At 44.2% G+C, this 19,596-nt stretch overlaps 1 protein-coding gene and 1 long non-coding RNA gene across 3 annotated transcripts; one reads left to right on the forward strand and one right to left on the reverse strand.

The window, feature by feature from the left end:
* The first annotated feature begins 10,675 nt into the window (after positions 1 to 10,675).
* Positions 10,676 to 18,744, forward strand: APOC1 (apolipoprotein C1). 2 transcript variants are annotated; one of them, XM_087971179.1, is made up of 4 exons: positions 10,676 to 10,825; positions 13,011 to 13,082; positions 13,764 to 13,914; positions 18,503 to 18,744. In XM_087971179.1, exons 2-4 carry the CDS (start codon positions 13,025 to 13,027, stop codon positions 18,576 to 18,578), a joined length of 285 nt encoding a protein of 94 aa, XP_087827305.1. In that variant the 5' UTR covers positions 10,676 to 10,825; positions 13,011 to 13,024; the 3' UTR covers positions 18,579 to 18,744. The 2 variants fall into 2 exon arrangements, with proteins under 2 accessions (XP_087827305.1, XP_087827306.1); XM_087971180.1 differs by having other exon boundaries at positions 10,705 to 10,825; positions 13,014 to 13,082.
* On the reverse strand, positions 11,126 to 18,061 carry LOC148129972 (uncharacterized). Its single transcript, XR_015750544.1, has 3 exons — positions 17,969 to 18,061; positions 12,580 to 12,635; positions 11,126 to 11,593 (listed from the first exon to the last, which is right to left on the reverse strand). It is a non-coding gene; the product is annotated as an uncharacterized LOC148129972 (long non-coding RNA).
* Positions 18,745 to 19,596: the final 852 nt, after the last annotated feature.

Genomic DNA, 19,596 nt, shown 5'->3' on the forward strand with positions numbered 1-19,596 from the left:
TTATGTCTTCGCATATTCCATGGCTCCAATCATGGTTTATCTGGTGAATTGAGGTGGTGGTACGGATCCGGAAGGAATGTGGGACCGAATCCCACAAAAGCAAAAATTGCTTTTAAAAAAAATAGATAAATAAGCCATTGCAGAAACAGCTGGATCAACACCTCCTGAATTTACAAAACAACTCTGTCTTTGTTTTGGATTTGACTCCAGTGCACATGGTTTCTTTGTGGAAGGGGCTGCAAAACTTTTTGGGAGTTGGCCCACAGGATGGAAACAAGATCAGACAAGAAACAGAATAAACATGCCGGGTGAATTAATGTAGTATGCAATTCCAGGAAAGGAAGACAACAGCCACATTTGAAATGCTAATTTAGCCACCTTTGTAACTCCTACATAATAAACTCAAATCTTAGTAATCTTCAGAACTGACCATGGATTGACCCTGAATTTTTATGGTGCGCTTTGCCAGTTAAAAACTGGGAATCAGGGAGAAGACTTTAAAAAGTCATATTTTGGACAAAATAGCATAGGAAATCCATTGTAAGGTAGTCCTCTATTTACAACTGTGCGTTTTACTAACCGTTCGAAGTTACAAAAAGTAAGAAGAAAATAGGCAAGAAAAACAAAAAATGCACATATAGACTGGGTGAAACCAGGCTCAATAGCAGGAACTGTGAGAGGGATCTTGGAGTCTTACTGGACAACCAGCTAAATAGGAGCCAGCAGTGTGCAGCAGCAGCCAAAAAAGCCAATGCAACCCTAAGTTGCATTAACAGAGGGATACAATCGAGATCAAGTGAGGTACTAATACCACTCTATAAAGCCTTAGTAAGACCACACCTAGAGTACTGCATCCAGTTTTGGTCACCACACTATTAAAAAAGATGTTGAGACTCTAGAAAGAGGGCAGAGAAGAGCAACCAGGATGATGAGGGGACTGGAGGCTCAAACATAATGATGGACAGTTGCAGGAACTGGGCCTGGCTGGTCTAGTGAAGAGAAGGACCAGGGGAGACAGGATAGCAGTCTTCCAATATTTGAGGAGCTGCCACAGAGAGGAGGAAGGGGGTCAAGCTATTTTCCAAAGCACCCGAAGGCCAGACAAGGAATAATGGATGCAAACTGAACAAGGAGAGATTCAACCTGGAAATAAGGAGGAACTTTCTGACAGGGAGAACAATCAACCGATGGAACAGAAGTTGGCCTTCAGAAGTTGTGGGAGCTTCATCCCTGGAGGCTTTCAAGAAGAGACTGGACTGCCATCTGTCAGAAATGGGGTAGGGTCTCCTGCCTGGACAGGGGTTGAACTAGATTACCTACAAGGTCTCTTCCAACTCTGATTATCTATTATCTGTTATCTGTAACTTAGGACTGTTTTTCACACCTATGACCGTTGTAGCCTTCCCATGATCACAGGATCAAAATTTGGACGCTTGCTAACTATCTCATATTTATGACGGTTGCAACATCCCGTGGGTATTGTAATCCCCTTTTGCTGCCTTCTAACAAACCAGGTCAATGGGGAAGCCAGATTCATTTAACAATCATGTTACTTAACTTAAGAACCGCAGAGTTTCATTTAACATCTGTGGCAAGAAAGGTAATTACAATGGGGCAACGCTCGCTTAACAATTGTCTTGCATAGTCACGGAAATGGGCTCCATTGTGGTCCTAACTCCAGAACTACCTACATGCCCCGCCCCCAAAAGCTGGCATTACAAAAAAAATCCCACACTAGACTAAATTGCTAGCTGAAATGCTTAAATCTGGAGGAAAGGAACGTGAATATGAATATTAGCTTTACACCAATGGCCTTCAAACTTGGCAAGTTTGAGACTTGTGGACTTCAACTCCCAGAATTCCTGAGCTAACATGACTGGAGGAGGAATTCTGGGAGATTAAGTCCACAAGTCTTAAAGCTGTCAAGTTTGAAGACCCCTGCTTTTAAACAATCGAGCAGAACATGTGAAATTGGCAGAAACAAGAGGCTGACAGCAACATGAGTGTTATTAAAGCGAGCCAGAATTGAAAATTAGTATGTTGCTTGTTACCATCCCCCTGACGTCCACTTTCATTGATCACGTAAATCAGCATTTTTCAATCTTGGCCACTTTAAGACTTGTGGACATCAACTCCCAGAATTCTCAGTGGGAGTTGAAGTCTACAAGTCTTAAAATTGCCAAGTTTGGGGACCCCTGATCTCGCAGGTTCTTAACAGAATTGGGATTTCTGTAAGATTTAGGACAGAGGTCTTCCAACTTGGCAACTTTAAGACTTGTGGACTTCAACTCCTAAAGTTCTCCAGCCAGCTGGCTGGGGGATTCTGGGAGTTGAAGTCCACAAGTCTTAAAATGGCGCAAGTTGGACACCCCTCTTCTAAGAGCAGGGTTCCGGTGGAACTGAGTGCCAGCCCCTGCGAGGGTGTGAAAACTCTCACCAGGCAAAACAACACACCCTTGTGTTGTTGGCTCCTTCGTTGGGACTTTGTACCCCAAGAGAAGGGCCCCTTCAGAGACTAACTTAACGTTTTATGTGTCCGCTGAGCTGCAGTTGTTTTCTAAGGCTCGTTCCTTGCTGGAAAGGGACTGAGGCAGCTTTTTCTGAGGAATTTTGTTTTGCCAGATTCTTTTTTGTTTCTTTCTTTTATGATCGGTGATTCAGCTTTTACTGCACGGGGAGCAGGGGGGGGGAGGAAGGGGACAAAAGGTTTCGCAACATAAACAGATAGAAAAGTGGAGCCAGACTGGGCTGGGTGAGGTGGATGGGTAGTGTAGACAGAGAAAAGAAAAATATTTGGAGACAACTAGAAAGAAATCTAATAATCTATTTAATGACATGTAGTTTACTCAGCTGATTTACCTATATGTTGTTTTATTCTTTCTTTCTTTCTTTCTTTCTTTCTTTCTTTCTTTCTTTCTTTCTTTCTTTCTTTCTTTCTTTCTTTCTTTCTTTCTTTCTTTCTTTCTTTCTATACCTATCCATCTGTTCGTCTATCTGTCTGTCTGTCTGTCTGTCTGTCTGTCTGTCTATCTATCTATCTATCTATCTATCTATCTATCTATCTCTATCTATCTATCTATCTATCTATCTATCTATCTATCGTTTTCTGTCTGTCTGTCTGTCTATCTATCTATCTATCTATCTATCTATCTATCTATCTATCTATCTATCTATCTATCTATATCTATCTATCTATCTATCTATCTATCTATCTATCTGTCTGTCTATCTATCTATCTATCTATCATCTATCTTTTGTTTCTATCTATCTGTCTGTCTGTCTGTCTGTCTGTCTGTCTGTCTATCTATCTATCTATCTATCTATCTATCTATCTATCTATCTATCTATCTATCTATCTATCATCTATCTATCTACATGATAAATGAAACAACTTGCCTCCAGAAATTGTGAATGCTCCGACACTGGACATTTTTAAAAAGATGTTGGATAACCATTTGTCTGAAGTGGTGTAAGGTTTCCTGCTGAAGCAGGAGGTTGGACTAGAAGACCTCCAAGGTCCCTTCCAACTCTGTTATCCTATCCTATCCTATCCTATCCTATCCTATCCTATCCTAACCTATCCATCCATATCTATCTATCTATCTATCTATCTATCTATCTATCTATCTATCTATCTATCTATCTATCTATCTATCCATTTATCTTTCATCTAATCTATCTATCCATCCATCCATCCATCCACTCATCCATCCATCCATCATATCTCTCTCTCTGTGTGTGTGTGTGTGTGTGTAAAGATTCTCCAAACTTTGCAACTTTAAGAGTTGTAGACTTCAACTCCCAGAATTCCCCAGCCAGCATGGGGAATTGCCTGGCTGAGCAACTCTGGGAGTTGAAGCCCACAAGTCTTAAAGTTACCAAGTCTGGAGACACACACACACACACACCACGATTTATCTATTAAGAAAATTTATATGGCTTCTCAACTCACTCACAGGAAGCTTACAAAAATAAACCCCAATACAGAAACTAAAAAAAAAAAAAAAAACCAACTCCACTCCCTGGTGACAACCATTAAATGAGCCATTTGATGGTCTCCACCCCACTCTGGGGTCCCCAGGCCCATTGGCAGAACCACGTCTCCAGGGCCTTTGGAAAGTGTCAAGGTGGGAGCCGATCTGATTTCCGTAGGGATGGCGTTCCACAGGCAGGGAGCTACCACGGAGAAGGCCCTTCTTGTCAGTCCCACTAAATGGGGTTCCTTAGGAGAAGGGACTTGCCTCCCCACTCTGGAGGGTTGGGTAGATATGACTGGGTGACAAAGATAGTGCTTCAAGGAACTTGGTTCCGGCTAGGTAGGCTTTGAAGCAGTGGTGGGATTCTACCGGTTCAGCCCGGTTTGGACGAACTGGTAGTGAAAAATGCTACCGTTCGGCCTAACCGGTAGTAAAAAAAAAACAGCTACCGGTTCCGCCAAACTGGAATTTCTTTTTTTTTCTTCCTCCCAACGATCAGCTGTTCCGATGATCAGGTGTGCTGGGATCCCCCTCGCTGTCTTACTGCTTCACCCAGGAGGCTTCCCTGAGGCCCAGGAGGCAAAAAAACCCAGAGTGTTGGGGTGTGCTGCACAAAAAAAAGCCATGCCCACCCAGTCACAGGGCCACTCCCACCAAGCCATGCCCACAGAACCGGTAGTAAAAATATTTGCATCCCACCCCTGCTTTGAAGATGACAACCAGGACTTTGAATTGGACCCAGAAGCGAGTTGGGAGCCAGTGCAGCTCCCTCACGAGAGGTGACACTTGGGCAAATCTTGGCTTGCGCAAAACCAGATGTTGCATCGCATTCTCTGCAGCCATTAAAGTCTGTGGAAGTTTTGCAAGGGCAGCCCCATGTAGAGCACATGGCAATAGTCAAGATGGCAGGTGACTAGGGCACGGGTGGTTATGAGCAGAGATTATTACCAAGTAATGCAAATGTTTCTGATTCCTGGACTTACCAATTAAGCAATATTTATTTGGACAACCCAAACAAATCAGATGGAGGAGATTGCATGGTGGAGACAATTCGTCCTCCCTCCCTCCTTCCTCTCCCTCTCTCACATTCTTCCTGGCTAAACTTCTAGTGGAAGGTCACGAAACATGAAACATGTAGTTCAGTTTACCAAAGGGTTTTAGTGCTTTATAACTTGTGTTTAAGCCTAAAATCTTAAACCCAGTATCTCCCACATTCCTTTTACTGTGGAAAATTTCTTCCTTTGTTTTCTTTCAAGGAGAGAAAGAAAGTAAGTTTCCATAGAGGGAGAGAGGAGAGAAAAGCAGAGGAGAGGAGGCAAGAGGAAGAAGGAAGAAAAAGAAGGAAGGAAGGAAGGAAGGGAGGGAGGGAGGGAGGGAGGGAGAGAGGGAGGAAGAGAGAGAGAGAGAGAGAGAGAGAGAGAGAGAGAGAGAGAGAAAGAAAGAAAGAAAAGAAAGAAAGAAAGAAAGAAAGAAAGAAAGAAAGAAAGAAAGAAAGAAAGAAAGAAAGAAGGAGGGAGGGAGTGTAGAAAGAAGGAAGGAGAAAGAAAGAAAGAAAGAAAGAAAGAAAGAAGAGAGAGAGAGAGAGAGAGAGAGAGAAAATGAGGGAGGGAGGAAAGAAGGAAGAAAAGAAGGAAGGAAGGAGAGAGAGAGAAAGAAAGAAAGAAAGAAAGAGAGAGAGAGAGAGAGAGAGAAACAAAGAAAGAAAAAGAGAGAGTGAGAAAGAAAAGAAAGAAAGAAAAAGGAAGGAAGGAGAGAGAGAAAGAAAGAGAGAGAGAGAGAAAATGAGGGAGGGAGGAAAAGAAAGGAAAGAAGGAAGGAGAGAGAGAGAGAAAAAGAAAGAGAAAGAAAGAAAGAAAAAGCGAGAGTGAGAAAGAAAAGAAAGAAAGAAAAAAGGAAGGAAGGAGAGAGAGAGAAAGAAAGAGAGAGAGAGAAAATGAGGGAGAGAGAAAAAGAAAGAGAAAGAAAGAAAGGAAAGAAAGAGAGAGAGAGAAAGAAAGGAAGGAAAGAAAGAAAGAAAGAAAGAAAGAAAGAAAGAAAGAAAGAAAGAAAGAAAGAAAGAAAGAAAGAAAGAAAGAAAGAAAGAAAGAAAGAAAGAAAGAAAGAAGGACCCCCAACGCAAAGAGTCCTGGGAGGGAAGGCAGGACAAAAGGTTTCTCAACCCAGCCTTGTTGATCTGCACAGGCGGCAGCCCTTGGGAGAAAAGGAATCCTGCAGGATCCCCCCAGGGAGGAGGAAGAGAAGGTTACCCGCGTTCAACCTCCTCCGCCAGTGGGAAGGGAGGCCCAGGGCTCAGCCTAAACCCTTCCCTTCCCTTCCCCATGCACTAACGCCAACAAGCTCCCTGAAGTCCTCCTTCCCCCAATGGGTGGGTGGGTGGGAGGGCAGCCAGGGCACAACCCGAGGAGAGAAAAGGCGCATTGTGGGGGTCGGACGATTTGTTCTTGGGAGTTTCGTGCACAGGAAGCTCAAGGAGCTGCCATTCAGGGCACTCTGTGTGTGTGTGTGTGTGTGTGTGTGTGTGTGTGTTGCGCAATGCCCGGTGGAAACGGGGCCACCGGTGATTCCCACATAGGGCCACCAGCACCCGGAGTTTCCCAGGAACGGCCCAACTCATTTCCCCCTGGGCAGCCAAGCAGAGAAGGCTCCCAATTCTAATTCTGCCCCACCCACCCACAGCCTGGAACGGACACAGCGAGGTCCTTCACGCCAAGCAAGTACGGACGGCCCTCAACTTACGACTGTTCGTTTAGCGACTGTTTGAAGTTACGACGGCACTGGAAAAAAGGGACTCGGGGCCATTTTTCACACTTATGACTGTTCCAGCATCCCCATGGTCACACGATCAAAAGTTGGACGCAGCTGGCTCCTATTTATAGCAGTTGCAGTGTCCTGAGATCCTGTGATCCCTTCCTGTTTTTCCCTCCCTCCCTTCCTTCCTTCTCTCCCTTTCTTCCTTTTTACCTTCTTCCTTCCTTTCCTTTTCTTTTCTTTCCTTTTCCTTCCTTCCTTCTCTCCCTACCTTTCTTCCTTTTCACCTTCTTCCTTCCTTCCTTCTTTTCACCTTCTTCCTTCCTTCCCTTTTCTTTTCCTTCCTTCCTTTTCTCTTTTCCCTTCCTTCCCCTCCTTTCCTTCCATCCCTCCCTTCTTTTCACCTTCTTTCTTCCTTCCCTTTTTTTCCTTCCTTCCTTTTCTTTTCCCTTTCCCTTCCTTCCTTCCTTCCTTCCTTCCTTCCTTCCTTCCTTCCTTCCTTCCTTCCCTCCCTCCCTCCCTTTTCACCTTCTTCCTTCCTTCCCTTTTCTTTTCCTTCCTTCCTTTTCTTTTTTCCCTTCCCTTCCTTCCTTCCCTCCCTCCCTTTTCACCTTCTTCCTTCCTTCCCTTTTCTTTTCCTTCCTTCCTTTTCTCTTTTCCCTTCCTTCTCCCTTCCTTCCTTCCTTCCCTCCCTTCCCTCCCTCTCCTTTTCTACCTTGTTCCTTCCTTCCTTCCTCCCTCCTTCCTTCCTTTCTTCCTTCCTTCCCTTTTCTTTTCCTTCCTTCCTTTTCTCTTTTCCCTTCTCCCTCCCTTCCTTCCTTCCCTCCCTTCCCTTTTCACCTTCTTCCTTCCTTCCTTCCTTTCCCTTTTCTTTCCCTTCCTTCCTTTTCTCTTTTTCCTTCCTCCCTTCCTTTTCACCTTCTTCCTTCCTTCTCCCTTTCTCCTCCTCCTCCTCCTGTGACTTTCTGACAGACCAAGTCAATGGGGAACCCAAATTCACTTAACAACCCTGTGACTAATTTCACAACTGCCGGGATCCACTTAAAGAACCCTGGCAAGAAAAGTTGTACAATGGCGCTCCCTCTGCTTGATAGAAAGGCTGTCCATATTTCTTGGGTGGAGCTCTAAATCTGCTGGAACTACAGCACCCATCACCCACTCCGGACAGCCGGCCTAGGAGTGATGAGAGACATACCCAATGAAGTCATACCCCTTATTCTTCTTGGAATAAGAAGAGTCCAACTCCTGTTCTGTAGCTTCTTGGCTTTTGGGATCCTCCTGCAGACCATCTAAAGCAGGGATGTTCAACCTTGGCAACTTTAAGACTTGTGGACTTCAACTCCCAGAATTCCTCAGCCAGCTTTGCTGGCTGAGATCTGGGAGTTGAAGTCCTCAAGTCTTAAAGTTGCCAAGGTTGACACCCCTGAAAAGCCAAGGCCTCCCAATGTGGCACCTTTAAGACTTGTGGACTTCAACTCCCAGAACTCCCCAGCCCGCCATAATAAGGCATTGTTTTTACTTTTGTGAATGAGTAGAGTTCCCGTGGCTTGTCATCATGATACCATCCAAACCAGGACCTCATGATACCATCCAAACCAGGACCTCGGGAGGAAAGAGAGAAGCTGAAGGAGGAGCGAGAAGCCATCGTAGGCAGGAAACTTTCTAAACAGGCTGAGTTCGCATGACACCAGGAACCGAAAACGTGTCTGTGCAAGTGCTGAAACCCTGGGAAAGATGACCTGTCTTTAGCAACACTCATCAAACCTGTCGGGATGCTTAAAGTACATTTTGTCATCTGGTTTCTCCTCATTAAGTAGAGGTCTGACTTCCTGCAACCAGAGTTTCTTTCCTCGGAAAATCATGTGGGTGGTGAGATCTTGTTCCTCCTTCTCTTTCCTCCTTTCCTCCTTTTCTTTCTCCTTCTCCTTCTCCTCCCCCCTTCTTTTCCTTTTCCTCTTTTCTTTTCCTTCCTTCTTTTTCTCTTTTCTTTTCTCTTCCTGCCTTCCTTCTTTTCTTTTCCTTCCTTTTCTCTTTTCCCTCTCTTCCCCCTCCCTTCCTTCTTTTCCTTTTCTCTTTTCTTTTCCTCCCTTCCTTCTTTTTTCTTTTCTTTTCTTTTCTTTTCTCTTCCTTCCTTCCTTCTTCTTTTCTTTTCCTTCCTTCATTTTCTCTTTTGCCTCCCTTCCCCCTTCTTTCCTTTTTTCCTTTCTTCGTTTCCTTTCATTTCCTTTTCTTTTCCTTCCTTCCTTCTTTTTCTCTTCTCTCTTCCATCCTTCCTTTTCTTTTCCTTCCTTTTTTCCTCTTTTCCCTCCCTTCCCCTCCCTCCCTCCCTCCTTACCTTCCTTTCCTTTCCTCTTTTTCCTTCCTTCCTTTTCTCTTCTTTTCTCCTCCTTCCTTCCTTCTTCTTTTCTTTTCCTCCCTTCTTTTTCTCTTTTCCTTTCCTTCCCCTTCCTTCCTTCTTTCCCTCCTTCCTTTCCTTTCCTCTTTCTTTTCTTTTCCCTTCCTTCCTTTCTTCTTTTCTTTTCCTCCCCTTCCTTCCTTCTTCTTTTTTCTTTCCCTCCCTTCTTTTCTTTCTTTCTTTTCCTTTCCTTCCTTCCCTTCCTTCCTTCTTCTTTTCTTTCCCTCCTTCTTTCCTTTCCTTTCTCTTTTCTTCTTTCCTTCTTTCCTTCTTTCCTTCTTTCCTTCTTTCCCTTCCTTCCTTCCTTCCTTCCTTCCTTCCTTCCTTCCTTCCTTCCTTCCTTCCTTCTTGTTCTCTTTTCTTTTCCTTCCTTCTTCTTTTCTCTTTTTCCTTCCTTCCTTCTTTCCTTCCATGTTTCTCAACCTTAGCCACTTTAAGATAGGGGTGGACATCGACTCCAAGAATTCCCCAGCCAATTCTGGGAGTTGAAGTCCATCCATCTTAAAGAGGCCAAGATTTGAAAAACATGGCTTTATGAAGTGTACCCAATGGGGAAGCAATGTTCTACTCTATCGAACAGAGAAAGTTCTCAATGCTTGCTAAGGCCTCTTTTCAAAAAAAGAAAAGCTGGTAATACAAAGTTTTGAAACCAGGGCTTTTGGCGGTCGAAATACCTCTTGAAGCCCTTCCAAGATACTCGGCATGCAGTACCTCTCGGCTTTTACTCGGGGCTAACAATAGCTTCCCATTTTTCTTTCTCTCAGTTCCCACTTCCCTGTTCTTGGCATAGTTAAGCGGGCTCTGGGATTCGTTGCTAATGAATCAGAGCGCCTGTCTTTCCCAATGTTCTCTGAAAACACTTGATAATGAACTAAATGGCATTAAAGAAAAAGGAAAATTCCAAGGCTAACAACAGCCCCTCTGCGTGTTTGTGTATGCTTGCATTTGGGGCAAGCAAAACCACCTGCTTGTTTTAATATATCAAAAGTTTAAAAATATCTGCTTGCTTTTCCCGACATCTAAAAAAAACACAACGGGCAACTTAGCTGGTATATTAGTCGGCACTTTCAGGGACGTCAAGATGTTTTATATTATATTTTTTATAATTCATGTTTTTTTAATAATTCATTCTGTTTGGAAGTTTAGGGCCTGCCTTCCCCTGGATCGGTCCCTCCGAATGTTAAAGATAAAATGTCTGCTTCTTATGACTCACAGTCTACTTTTTATTTCTAAAAAAGTAAAACTTTCCTATCCCATCGCTTAAAGATCTTTGAAAGGTAGTTGACTCTCACCGACAGAGAAAGTAGAAACTTTCCCATTTTCCCAAAATTGCTCAAGCTGCAAATAATTGGAGAAGTATTATTTCTCCATTCCTGTTTTTAATCCCTTCTTCCTTTCCCCCCCCCCCTTTTTTTTTCTTTTCTTTTACTGCCTTGGATAATCTTCCAGGCAGAAAAAACTGGATGGCACACATAAGGAGGGAAAACAAAACAAAAACTCATAATCCATCTCTGGCTGATGTTTCATTTCCTGCAGAAAATGAAGTAATCTGACTGCAGGGAGGAGATTAAAAAAGATTGGGTCAGGTTTTAATCCTTTGCCGGAGGGGGGCGATGACGGAGGATGGAGGCAGGTTTATAGGGAGCAGCAACTGGATGGAGCTGCAAATTCCACTCAGGAATATTGTCTCCACTCACAGCTACAAGTAAGTAAATGGCAACGGAAGAGGGTTGGGAAGACTTAAGACCAACTTTGGTTAGCATGGAGAGGGAAGAAGGTTCACATCAAATCATTCAGCTTGGAAAAAAAAAAACCCACTATGATTTCTTTATCATTTTAAAATAACTAGATGTTTTTTGGTCTAATTAATACCAAACAAAACATCAGCATGGGGGATTTATGGAGAATATGTTATGGGGGTGATTAAGGATGAAGACTTTCATTTTTTTTTGATATTAGCAGCGTTGGTGGCTTAGAAACGTAAAAAGAGATTTTTCCATTTTTGCTATGTTTCGTCTCGGGGACATTCTTGGGTTTGACACCTGTGACTTCTTGTGTTATTGATTTTTTTAAAATTAATGAAGTAGGACAACAACCCCCCACCCAAGTGTAATGAATTTGAATGAAATGAAAATTTAATTTTTAAGTGAAATATAATACTTAACTCTTCTGTATATGTTAAACTGTTTTGCCAGTATAAAAAGATACGGAAGCATGATTAAAATGATTTTTCTTTCAAGAGATTAAATTATATTCACAAAAATATTAATAGAGAATTGGTTCGATCCTTTAATGTATTTCTTAATCTAGACCATCTGGAGCATCTGTGGTTCCACTGTCCTGTTTTGACGAGACAAAACCATTTCCGAAATCAATAAACAACACATTTTATTTTATTTAGGCTGTGTATTTATCATGTTTAGAAAGTACCCATCCCTTTTGTAGAGCGACTCTGGGAGGTGTATGAATAACCCTAAAAATATAAAAACCATAAATAATTATTATATTAAAACAGTTAAAAATGAAAGTAAGATAATCAAAATTAAACATTTCTGAAGAGGGGATCAATCTATTTTCTAAAGCAACTGAAGGTAGAGCAAGAAGCAATGGATGGAAACTAATCAAGGAAGAAGCAACCTAGAAGTAAGGAGAAATTTCCTAATAATGAGAACAATTAAGCAGTGGAACAACTTGCCACCAGAAGTTGTAGGTGCTCCATCACTGGAGGTTTTTAAGAAGAGATTGGGCAGCCATTTGTCTGAACTGGTAGAGCGTCTCCTGCCTGAGCAGGGGGTTAGACTAGAAGACCTCTAAGGTCCCTTCTAACTCTGTGATTCTGCATCCTGAGGATGGAGTTTTCCCCCACGCATGTTTAGGGTGCTTCCCTCTGCTGAAGCATAAAGCAAGGATTGTTAAAACACCAGTGTGGAAAACTTAGAAAGAAAGAAAGTCTAGGGAGGTCAAAAAAGTCAAATCACAGCCAGGCAGCTGAGGTTTTTCATCCTTATATTTTGGACACTCCCTGAGGCCTGGATGGTGGTTTTGTCTGTTGAATGAGGAACACGTGAAGATCTGATAATAATAATAATAATACCTTTTTTATATATTATACAACATTGTTATATAATTGCTATTCAGTAATTGGTATTTCTATTGGCCAATCAATTATTAGCCAAGTACTAGTAATTGCTATTAGTCCATTACCAATAGGGTGTTTACCCTTTTGCAATTTTTCTGCTTTTTCCACTGCATCTTTTCTCTTCCTTTGCACACTGGACTTCGGTTCATCCTGGAGAGCACCCATCAAGGGAGCGATTCCAAGCAGGACACCCCCTGTACTTTAATCTTGTGGGGGAGGGCTACAAATCTTGTGATTCTGCAGCTCCAGGAGATGGTTATGGGGCATTGGAGTAAAATGCCTTACTAAGGAAGATTATTTGCCATACGTAGCATGCATACCTGGTGTGCGGCTTTCAGATCTGTGGACGTCCGTTTCGGCTGCAAATTTTGGAAATCTAAAATGAAATTGCAGACATTGGTTGATCTGTGTAATCAGAGGAATATCTGAATCTGGGGTTTCATTCTGCCTGGCCATCATGCTATTGCGATTGTGATTGCGATTGCTATTCTACTCTACTCTCTATTCTGTTCTGTTCTAGTCTAGTCTAGTCTAGTCTAGTCTAGTCTATACACTCTACTTCTACTCTATTCTACTCTATTCTACTCTACTCTACTCTACTCTACTCTATTCTACTCTCTGTTCTGTTCTGTTCTATTCTACTCTACATCATCATCATCATCATTATTATTATCTATTCCATTCTTATTTTCTTTTCCTTTATTATTTTATTGTATTTTATTTTTATTAAACATTTTATTTTTTGCTCCAGCAGGAGGTGCAACCATGAAGCTAGTGTTGGCTGTTGCGGTCCTCCTGATAACTTTGTCTGCAGTGGTGGCAGGTAAGACCTGGGGAAGGAGAGGATGCTTTCACTGGCGGGAGAAAACAGGCCCCTTCCCCTTCAGTGTGATGGATTGCTAGTAAGGAACTCTTGGAGAGAGGAAGAGAGGGAGGGAGGGAGAGGCAAGCAGGTAGATGGAGATAGACAGATAATATAGATAGAGATAGAGAGATAGAGAGACAGACAGACAGATAAGAGAGAGAGAGAGAGAGACAGGTAGATAGAGATAGATAATAAATAGATAGAGACAGACAGACAGACAGACAGGTAGATAGATAGACAGACAGAGAGAGAGAGAGAGAGAGAGAGAGAGAGAGATAGGCAAATGTTGCACAAATAAATAGCATACATGATGCAAAAATGTGTGCACTTCAACCCAAAATATCCATTGTTCATTCTGAGTTCTGAGTTTATTGAACCTTATGTCAATTTCTCAACACATAGCTGGATTCACACAACATGCCGGACTAAGCTAAGCAGAATTGGGTCGTTTGCAGTTCAGTATTTTGTGAGAGATCAAGTATGGTCCCGATATGTTTTGTGAACCAGATTATTACATTAAGCACGGCTTATTTGTTTGGATATAAATAATGCTTGTTATATGAACTCAACATGAAGTGTGGGTTTAGCGTTGTGTATCAGCAAGTCACAAAGTTGCTGTTTCAATTTATTTATCCCAAGACTCCAATGAAGACAGTGGGAAAGAGCCCACCTTGGCCCAGAAGTTTGAGAAGTTTCAAAAGGAGGTCCAGACTTTTGTTGATAACCTTGGTGAGAAGACCAAAGTTGCACTTCGTGAATTCCACAACAGCGAATTCAGCAACAAAACCAGGTGACACATTCTTCCAACTATAACTATTAGGAGGGGAATAAGGTGGGGTGAGGGGCCTGGGTTCAGCCATCTTGGCTGAGAATTCAAAGAGAAGAAGAAGGAAGGAAAGAGGAGAAGGAAAGAGGAGAAGGAGAGGGAAAGAGAAGGAAAGAGGAGGAGGAGGAGGAGGGAAAGAGGAGGAGAAGGAGAAGGAGAAGGAGAAGGAGAAGGAGAAAGAAGAAGGGGAAGAAGAAGAAGAAGAAGAAGAAGAAGAAGAAGAAGAAGAAGAAGAAGAAGAAGAAGAAGAAGAAGAAGAAGAAGAAGAAGAAGAAGAAGAAGAAGAAGAAGAAGAAGAAGAAGAAGAAGAATTCTCCAGAAAAACCCAACATCTAAAGTACATCAACCAAAGGAAGCCCATCTTAATATTTAGCATCAAACTTCTCCTTCTTAAATTTGGAGACAGTTCCCCAGAGTATGTTTCCATTCTGCTTCCGTGTCCTGGTTTTTTTCATAATTCAGTTTTGGAAGTTGTTCTGCAGCTCTTCCTCACTTCTGCCAATTTTGAAACCGTGGAAGCAGGAACATCTGCAGCCACCCAATTCTTATCCTCCGTTGATTAATTCTTGATCTGTTCCTGCCTCTGCCAACCATAAATACCTCACTCTCATCCCATAATAGAAGTAAAATTAATAATTAAATGCTCCCTTCCCGTCCACGTTGCTAAAGAAGCCACAATGACATCCCAAGCGCTTACAACATCATTGTGCAAACAGCAGGAATTAGGCGACGTGAACCGATCCAGCCATGATGTAAAGGAGCAACAGTAAATGATTTCCATCCATTAGCATAAGGAGGCCATGGCTCCTTATGCCATGCATGTTGACATCCCCTGATTCTCTCACCCCACCCAATTTTTCAAGAACCCATGACTTAAATGTCAGTGTATTTGCCTGAGCGGAGCATTTGTTGAAAAAAAATAATCCAAGCAATTCATACGGTGGGAAGTTCCCTGCCTGCAAAGCCATCATTCCTTTGTTGCATGTGACAATCTCTCCCTGTTTATCTCAAAGATGAAACTCATTCCAGGATTAAAGATTTTCCCGGGGTTTTGCTTCACGGACTGTCCTCCCAGCCTGATTTTTCATCCTTTTGTGGCTTCTTAAATCATTGCCCTTTTTTTTTTTACGAACGGAAAATGTCCTAGCCAAGGTCAGCTTTCCATCAGTAAACAGCAGAGCTAAAAGGGTGCAAAATATTTTTTGGGGGGGGGAGGGAAATTGCCTCTGGTTCTCCTTGTGGATTGGGTTCCATGAATTCTCGATCCACAGGGAGACCCATTTTTAAGAAGCTGGGATCCCAGATGCAAAGCTTCAGTTGCGGTTCAGCTGGCAGAAGGTTTGACTTTCCGGAACTGACTTGTTTCCTCCATCAACCAGAAAATAAAGACCTTTCGAGCCTGAAAGCCGAAAAGGGAATATCAGCCGCCTAGATAAGCAAAAAAAAAAAAAAAAAGGCAAAATTCTATTTACTCAAAGGGAACAAACATTTGCAGGCAGAGGAGCCTGACAGATGCAGCAGCCACCACTAGATGAGGACACAGAGCAGCCCAAGAGGGCTCCATTGAGAACATCCTAGGGGGAAGAAGGACCCCGAAGTGGGACGCTGAGTTTGTTTAGGTGGTCCTTTGTGCTCTCTGAACTCAGTTGTTTTCTTGCAAAGGTTTCAGCACCCAAACTAGGGAACATCATCAGTGCTGGGTGAAATGGTATAGGGCAGTGGTGGCTAACCTTTTGGGGTTCCTGGGCTAAAAATTGTGTGCGCGCTGGCGCTCCAATGCCAGCATCCAGAAGGCAATGCGCATCCTCCCGCCCCCTGCACATGCGCACGCAATCCCCCCGGCCCCCACCCCCTTACCTGCACTGTGCCTCAAGGCTGATTTTCAGCTGGTTTGAGGCCTTTTTCAGCTTCCCGGAGGCTTGACAAAAGCCTCTGCAGGCTGAATAGGCCCATTTCATCACTTCCGGTATTACAGGAAGTGACAAAACGGGCCTATTCGACCTGCAGAGGCTTTTTCCAAGCCTCTGGGAAGCCGAAAAAGGCCTCAAACCAGCCGAAAATCAGCGGTGAGGCGCGTGCATGTGCAGTGAGGTAAGTTTGTCTGCAGCTCGTGTGCCGGCACAAATGGCTCTGAGTGCCACCTGCGGCACGGGTGCGATAGGTTCGCCATCACGGGTATAGGGTCGCCTGCTTGAACAGGGGGTTGGACAGGGGTGGGCTTCAAATAATTTAACAACCAGTTCTCTGCCCGGTTGCTGGGTGGGCGTGGCCATGGTGGGCGTGGCCTAGTCAGCCTCCTGCACCACCCTGGGAGCAAAAATGGGCTGCAGGGAGGGGTGTTTTCGCTCTCATCGAGTTCCGGAGACTCTCTGGATTTCCGGCCTTCCGGAACTTCTAGGCGGCCCATTTTTCACCCTCCCCGAGCCTCCTCCACTTACCTGCAATCCAAAATGGGTTGCGTGGGAAGGGAAGGGTGGGTGGAGCCAGCCAGGGGAGAGATTTGCCGGTTTGCTGAACTGACCATAAAATTAACAACCGGTTCGCCCAAACCGTTGCGAACCGGTAGCAGCCCACGCCCCCTGGAGTTAAACTAGAAAGACCTCAAAGATTCCTTCCAGCTCTGTTCCGATTAACTTAGTTAGTCTCCTCTGCTGCCTCTTTGCTCTCTGGAATCCAGCCCCTCCCTGCTGGGAATCCAGACACCATTCCACCGCACAGAGACAGTCCTGCCTTGGGCAGGGGGTTGGACTGGAAGACCTTCAAGGTCCCTTCCAAGCCTATGATTCTATGACAGCCTCTCAGGTGCTTTCTAAATCCCTGCCAAGGAATGCCAGTCAGATTTTGGCAAGCAGCTGGATCATCTGGAATTCTTGCTGGAGGCTCAGCGAAACAGCCAAACCGGTTCCTGAATTAGCACATCTGTGATTTGAAAAACTTCTCCTAGGATTAGTGTCTTAAGCAATATGGACTCTCTATGATTGAGTGTAAAGCGGGGAAGCCTGAAGTCCAAGGTGAAACCTATTTTGGGAAGCAGCAGACCCATTTGGCAGAACAGGAGGATGGAAAGAACCATGTTTGACAATATACAGGCAATCCTCGACTTACAACAGTTCATCTAGTGACCGCTCAAAGTTACAAGGGCCCTGAAAAAAGCAACGTATATTTTCACACTTATGGCCATTGCAGCATCTCCAGGGGTCATGTGATCAATGCTTGGCAACTGGCATGTATTTATGACGGTTGCAGTGTCCTTGGGGGGGAGTCATGTGATCCCCTTTTTGTGACCTTCTGACAAGCAAAATCAACAGGAAAGCTGGATTCCCTTAACAACTGTTACCTTCCCATTGAAGTGGTACCTATTTATCTACTCGCATTGGCATGCTTTTGAACTGCTCGGTAGGCAGTTGCTGAGGCAAGGAACGGGAGCTCACCCCGTCGTGCGGAGCTCGGGTCTCAAACCCAGGCTGTCAGCCTTCCATCGGACAAGCTCGGCATCTTTAACCATTGAATCTTGCCCAGGGGTGTCAAACTCAACACCCGGAGGGCCAGATCCGGCCCACGGGGTGCTTAGATCTGGCCCATGGTCCCACCCTGGAAACAGTGAAGGACTGGCCCACAGTGCCTCTGCTAGTGAAAACGAAGCTTGGGAGGGCCACATGCAGCCCACCTGGGCTCCGTTTTCAACCGCGACGGCCTCCTGCAGCCCTCTGCCAATGAAAATGGAGCGCAGGCAGGCTGCATGTGGCCTCCCTGAGCTCTGTTTTCGCTGGCAGAGGGCTGAAGGAAGCTGTCGCAGCCAAAAATGGAGCCTTGATGAGTGATGTTGAGCTGGCCCGCCTACCCTGACCACGCCCCCAGCCACACACACAGACACCCCTCCCCCCGAGCAGTGGTGGTATTCTACCGGTTCAGCCTGGTTCAGCCGAGCTGGTAGCACCGATGAGTAGTGGAGACCAAACCATTTCTCTCCAACGCTCTGCTGTTGGGCCCACCCACCTGCCCAGGCCCCCATATTCACCTGTATGTCCTGCTTTTGAAGCCCAGCTGCTTTGCTGATTGCTGCACAGCAGCTGCTGAAGCGACAGGGAGAGTGCAAGATTGCAGGTGGCGAGTCGGAAGGCCTCCGTGCCTGCTCAAAGTGCATGTTTGATGCATGCACATGTGCGAAGTGTGTGTGTGTGTGCATGCAAAGCGTGCCCACCAAGCCACACCCGCCAAACCAGTGGTTAAAAATGTTTGAAACGCACCACTGGCCCCGCGGTCAAACACAACCCTGATGCGGCCCTCAGTGAAATCGAGTTTGACACCCCAATCTTGCCAGTTTGAAAGTACAATTTTCTCCCTGTCTCCTTTATCACGCAAACAACTAGGGAAGTTCCTTTCTTCTCTCTTCCCTCACCCACTGTGCAGCTGAGGGCTAGGCTGCCTCTTATCTAACTGTTCCCTTGGCAGCCTCTCTTAATGTAGTCTCCCACGGTCTTTCCCGCATTACAAGAGTTTGGGAGCTTTGGGGGTGGCAAAACCAACTCATCGTTTCTCTTGTCCTTGGCAGGAACTGGCTTTCCGAGGCTTTCCAGAAGTTGAAGAAAAAACTTGAACCCATAACCTCCCAAGATGGATCTGACTGAATGTCCCTGGATTCCATCAGTGATAGAGAAGATGCTCATGTAATCCCAACCGTAGCAGTGGAAAAAAAATAAACATCTCGAGAGAGGTTGACCAGGAACTCCAACCTTTCATTTTCTACTTTCTCAACCCATCATTAGACATAAATACAGAGAAAAAAAAAATTAAGCACGAGTTGTTTCCAATCATTTCTTTCTAAAATGTCGTCAACGAATATCAGGGTGGTACAAAAAAAAAAAAACCCTTTACATTTTCAAATTTTCTTTTTTTGTCCTGCCTTGTCCATTTTTTTTTTTCTTTTTGCAAGGTCAGGGCCCAGATTTGATTTTGAGTGCATTCACAAATACGTTTCACATTTCCTTCTTGCCCTACAAAAACCACTTTAAAAAAATGGATGAAGTGACTTTCCAAATAAATGTTTATAGGTAGTACTTGTCAACTAAGAAATACTTCTTTGATCTTTTTAGTTGCCAGCAGAAAGCAGTGCATTCCTTAAATGCCTCAGATAATTGCCTTGGCAGCCCAAAGCTGTTGGCGCCCAAGATTATTACTGGAGAGTATGGTTGATGACTCTTAGCTATGGATGTGTCCCATTGGACAATATACATCCAGGGGGTGGGGGGAAGACCAGGGTCAAGGGGGAAAGGAATGATGTGTCTTAGAGTTGGCTGCACCTAGGTAACGCTGACATGGTCACGCCTAATAAATCAATTTTTTTAACTCTGAGAGATACGGCTAGAGACATGATCTTAATTGTCGGACCCCTGACAGTACTTCACTTACGACTCCAATTGAGCTCAACATTTCTGTTGCTAAGCGAGATAACTGTTAAGTGAAGTTTGCCCTGTTTTATGAGCTTTCTTGTTAAGTGAGTTGCTGCAGTTGTTAAATAAAGTAAAGCAGTTGTAAAGTGATTCTCCTGCTTGGGTGGGTGTGGGTGGATGGGTTGGACTAGATGACCTGCAAGGTCCCTTCCAACTCTGTTAACCTGTTAATCTAATCTGGTTTTCCTATTGACTT

The sequence above is a fragment of the Notechis scutatus genome, chromosome 8 (genome assembly GCF_049901735.1).
Source record: "Notechis scutatus isolate UNSWTSFEM ecotype Mainland chromosome 8, rNotScu1.2, whole genome shotgun sequence".
Taxonomy (NCBI): Eukaryota; Metazoa; Chordata; class Lepidosauria; order Squamata; family Elapidae; genus Notechis; species Notechis scutatus.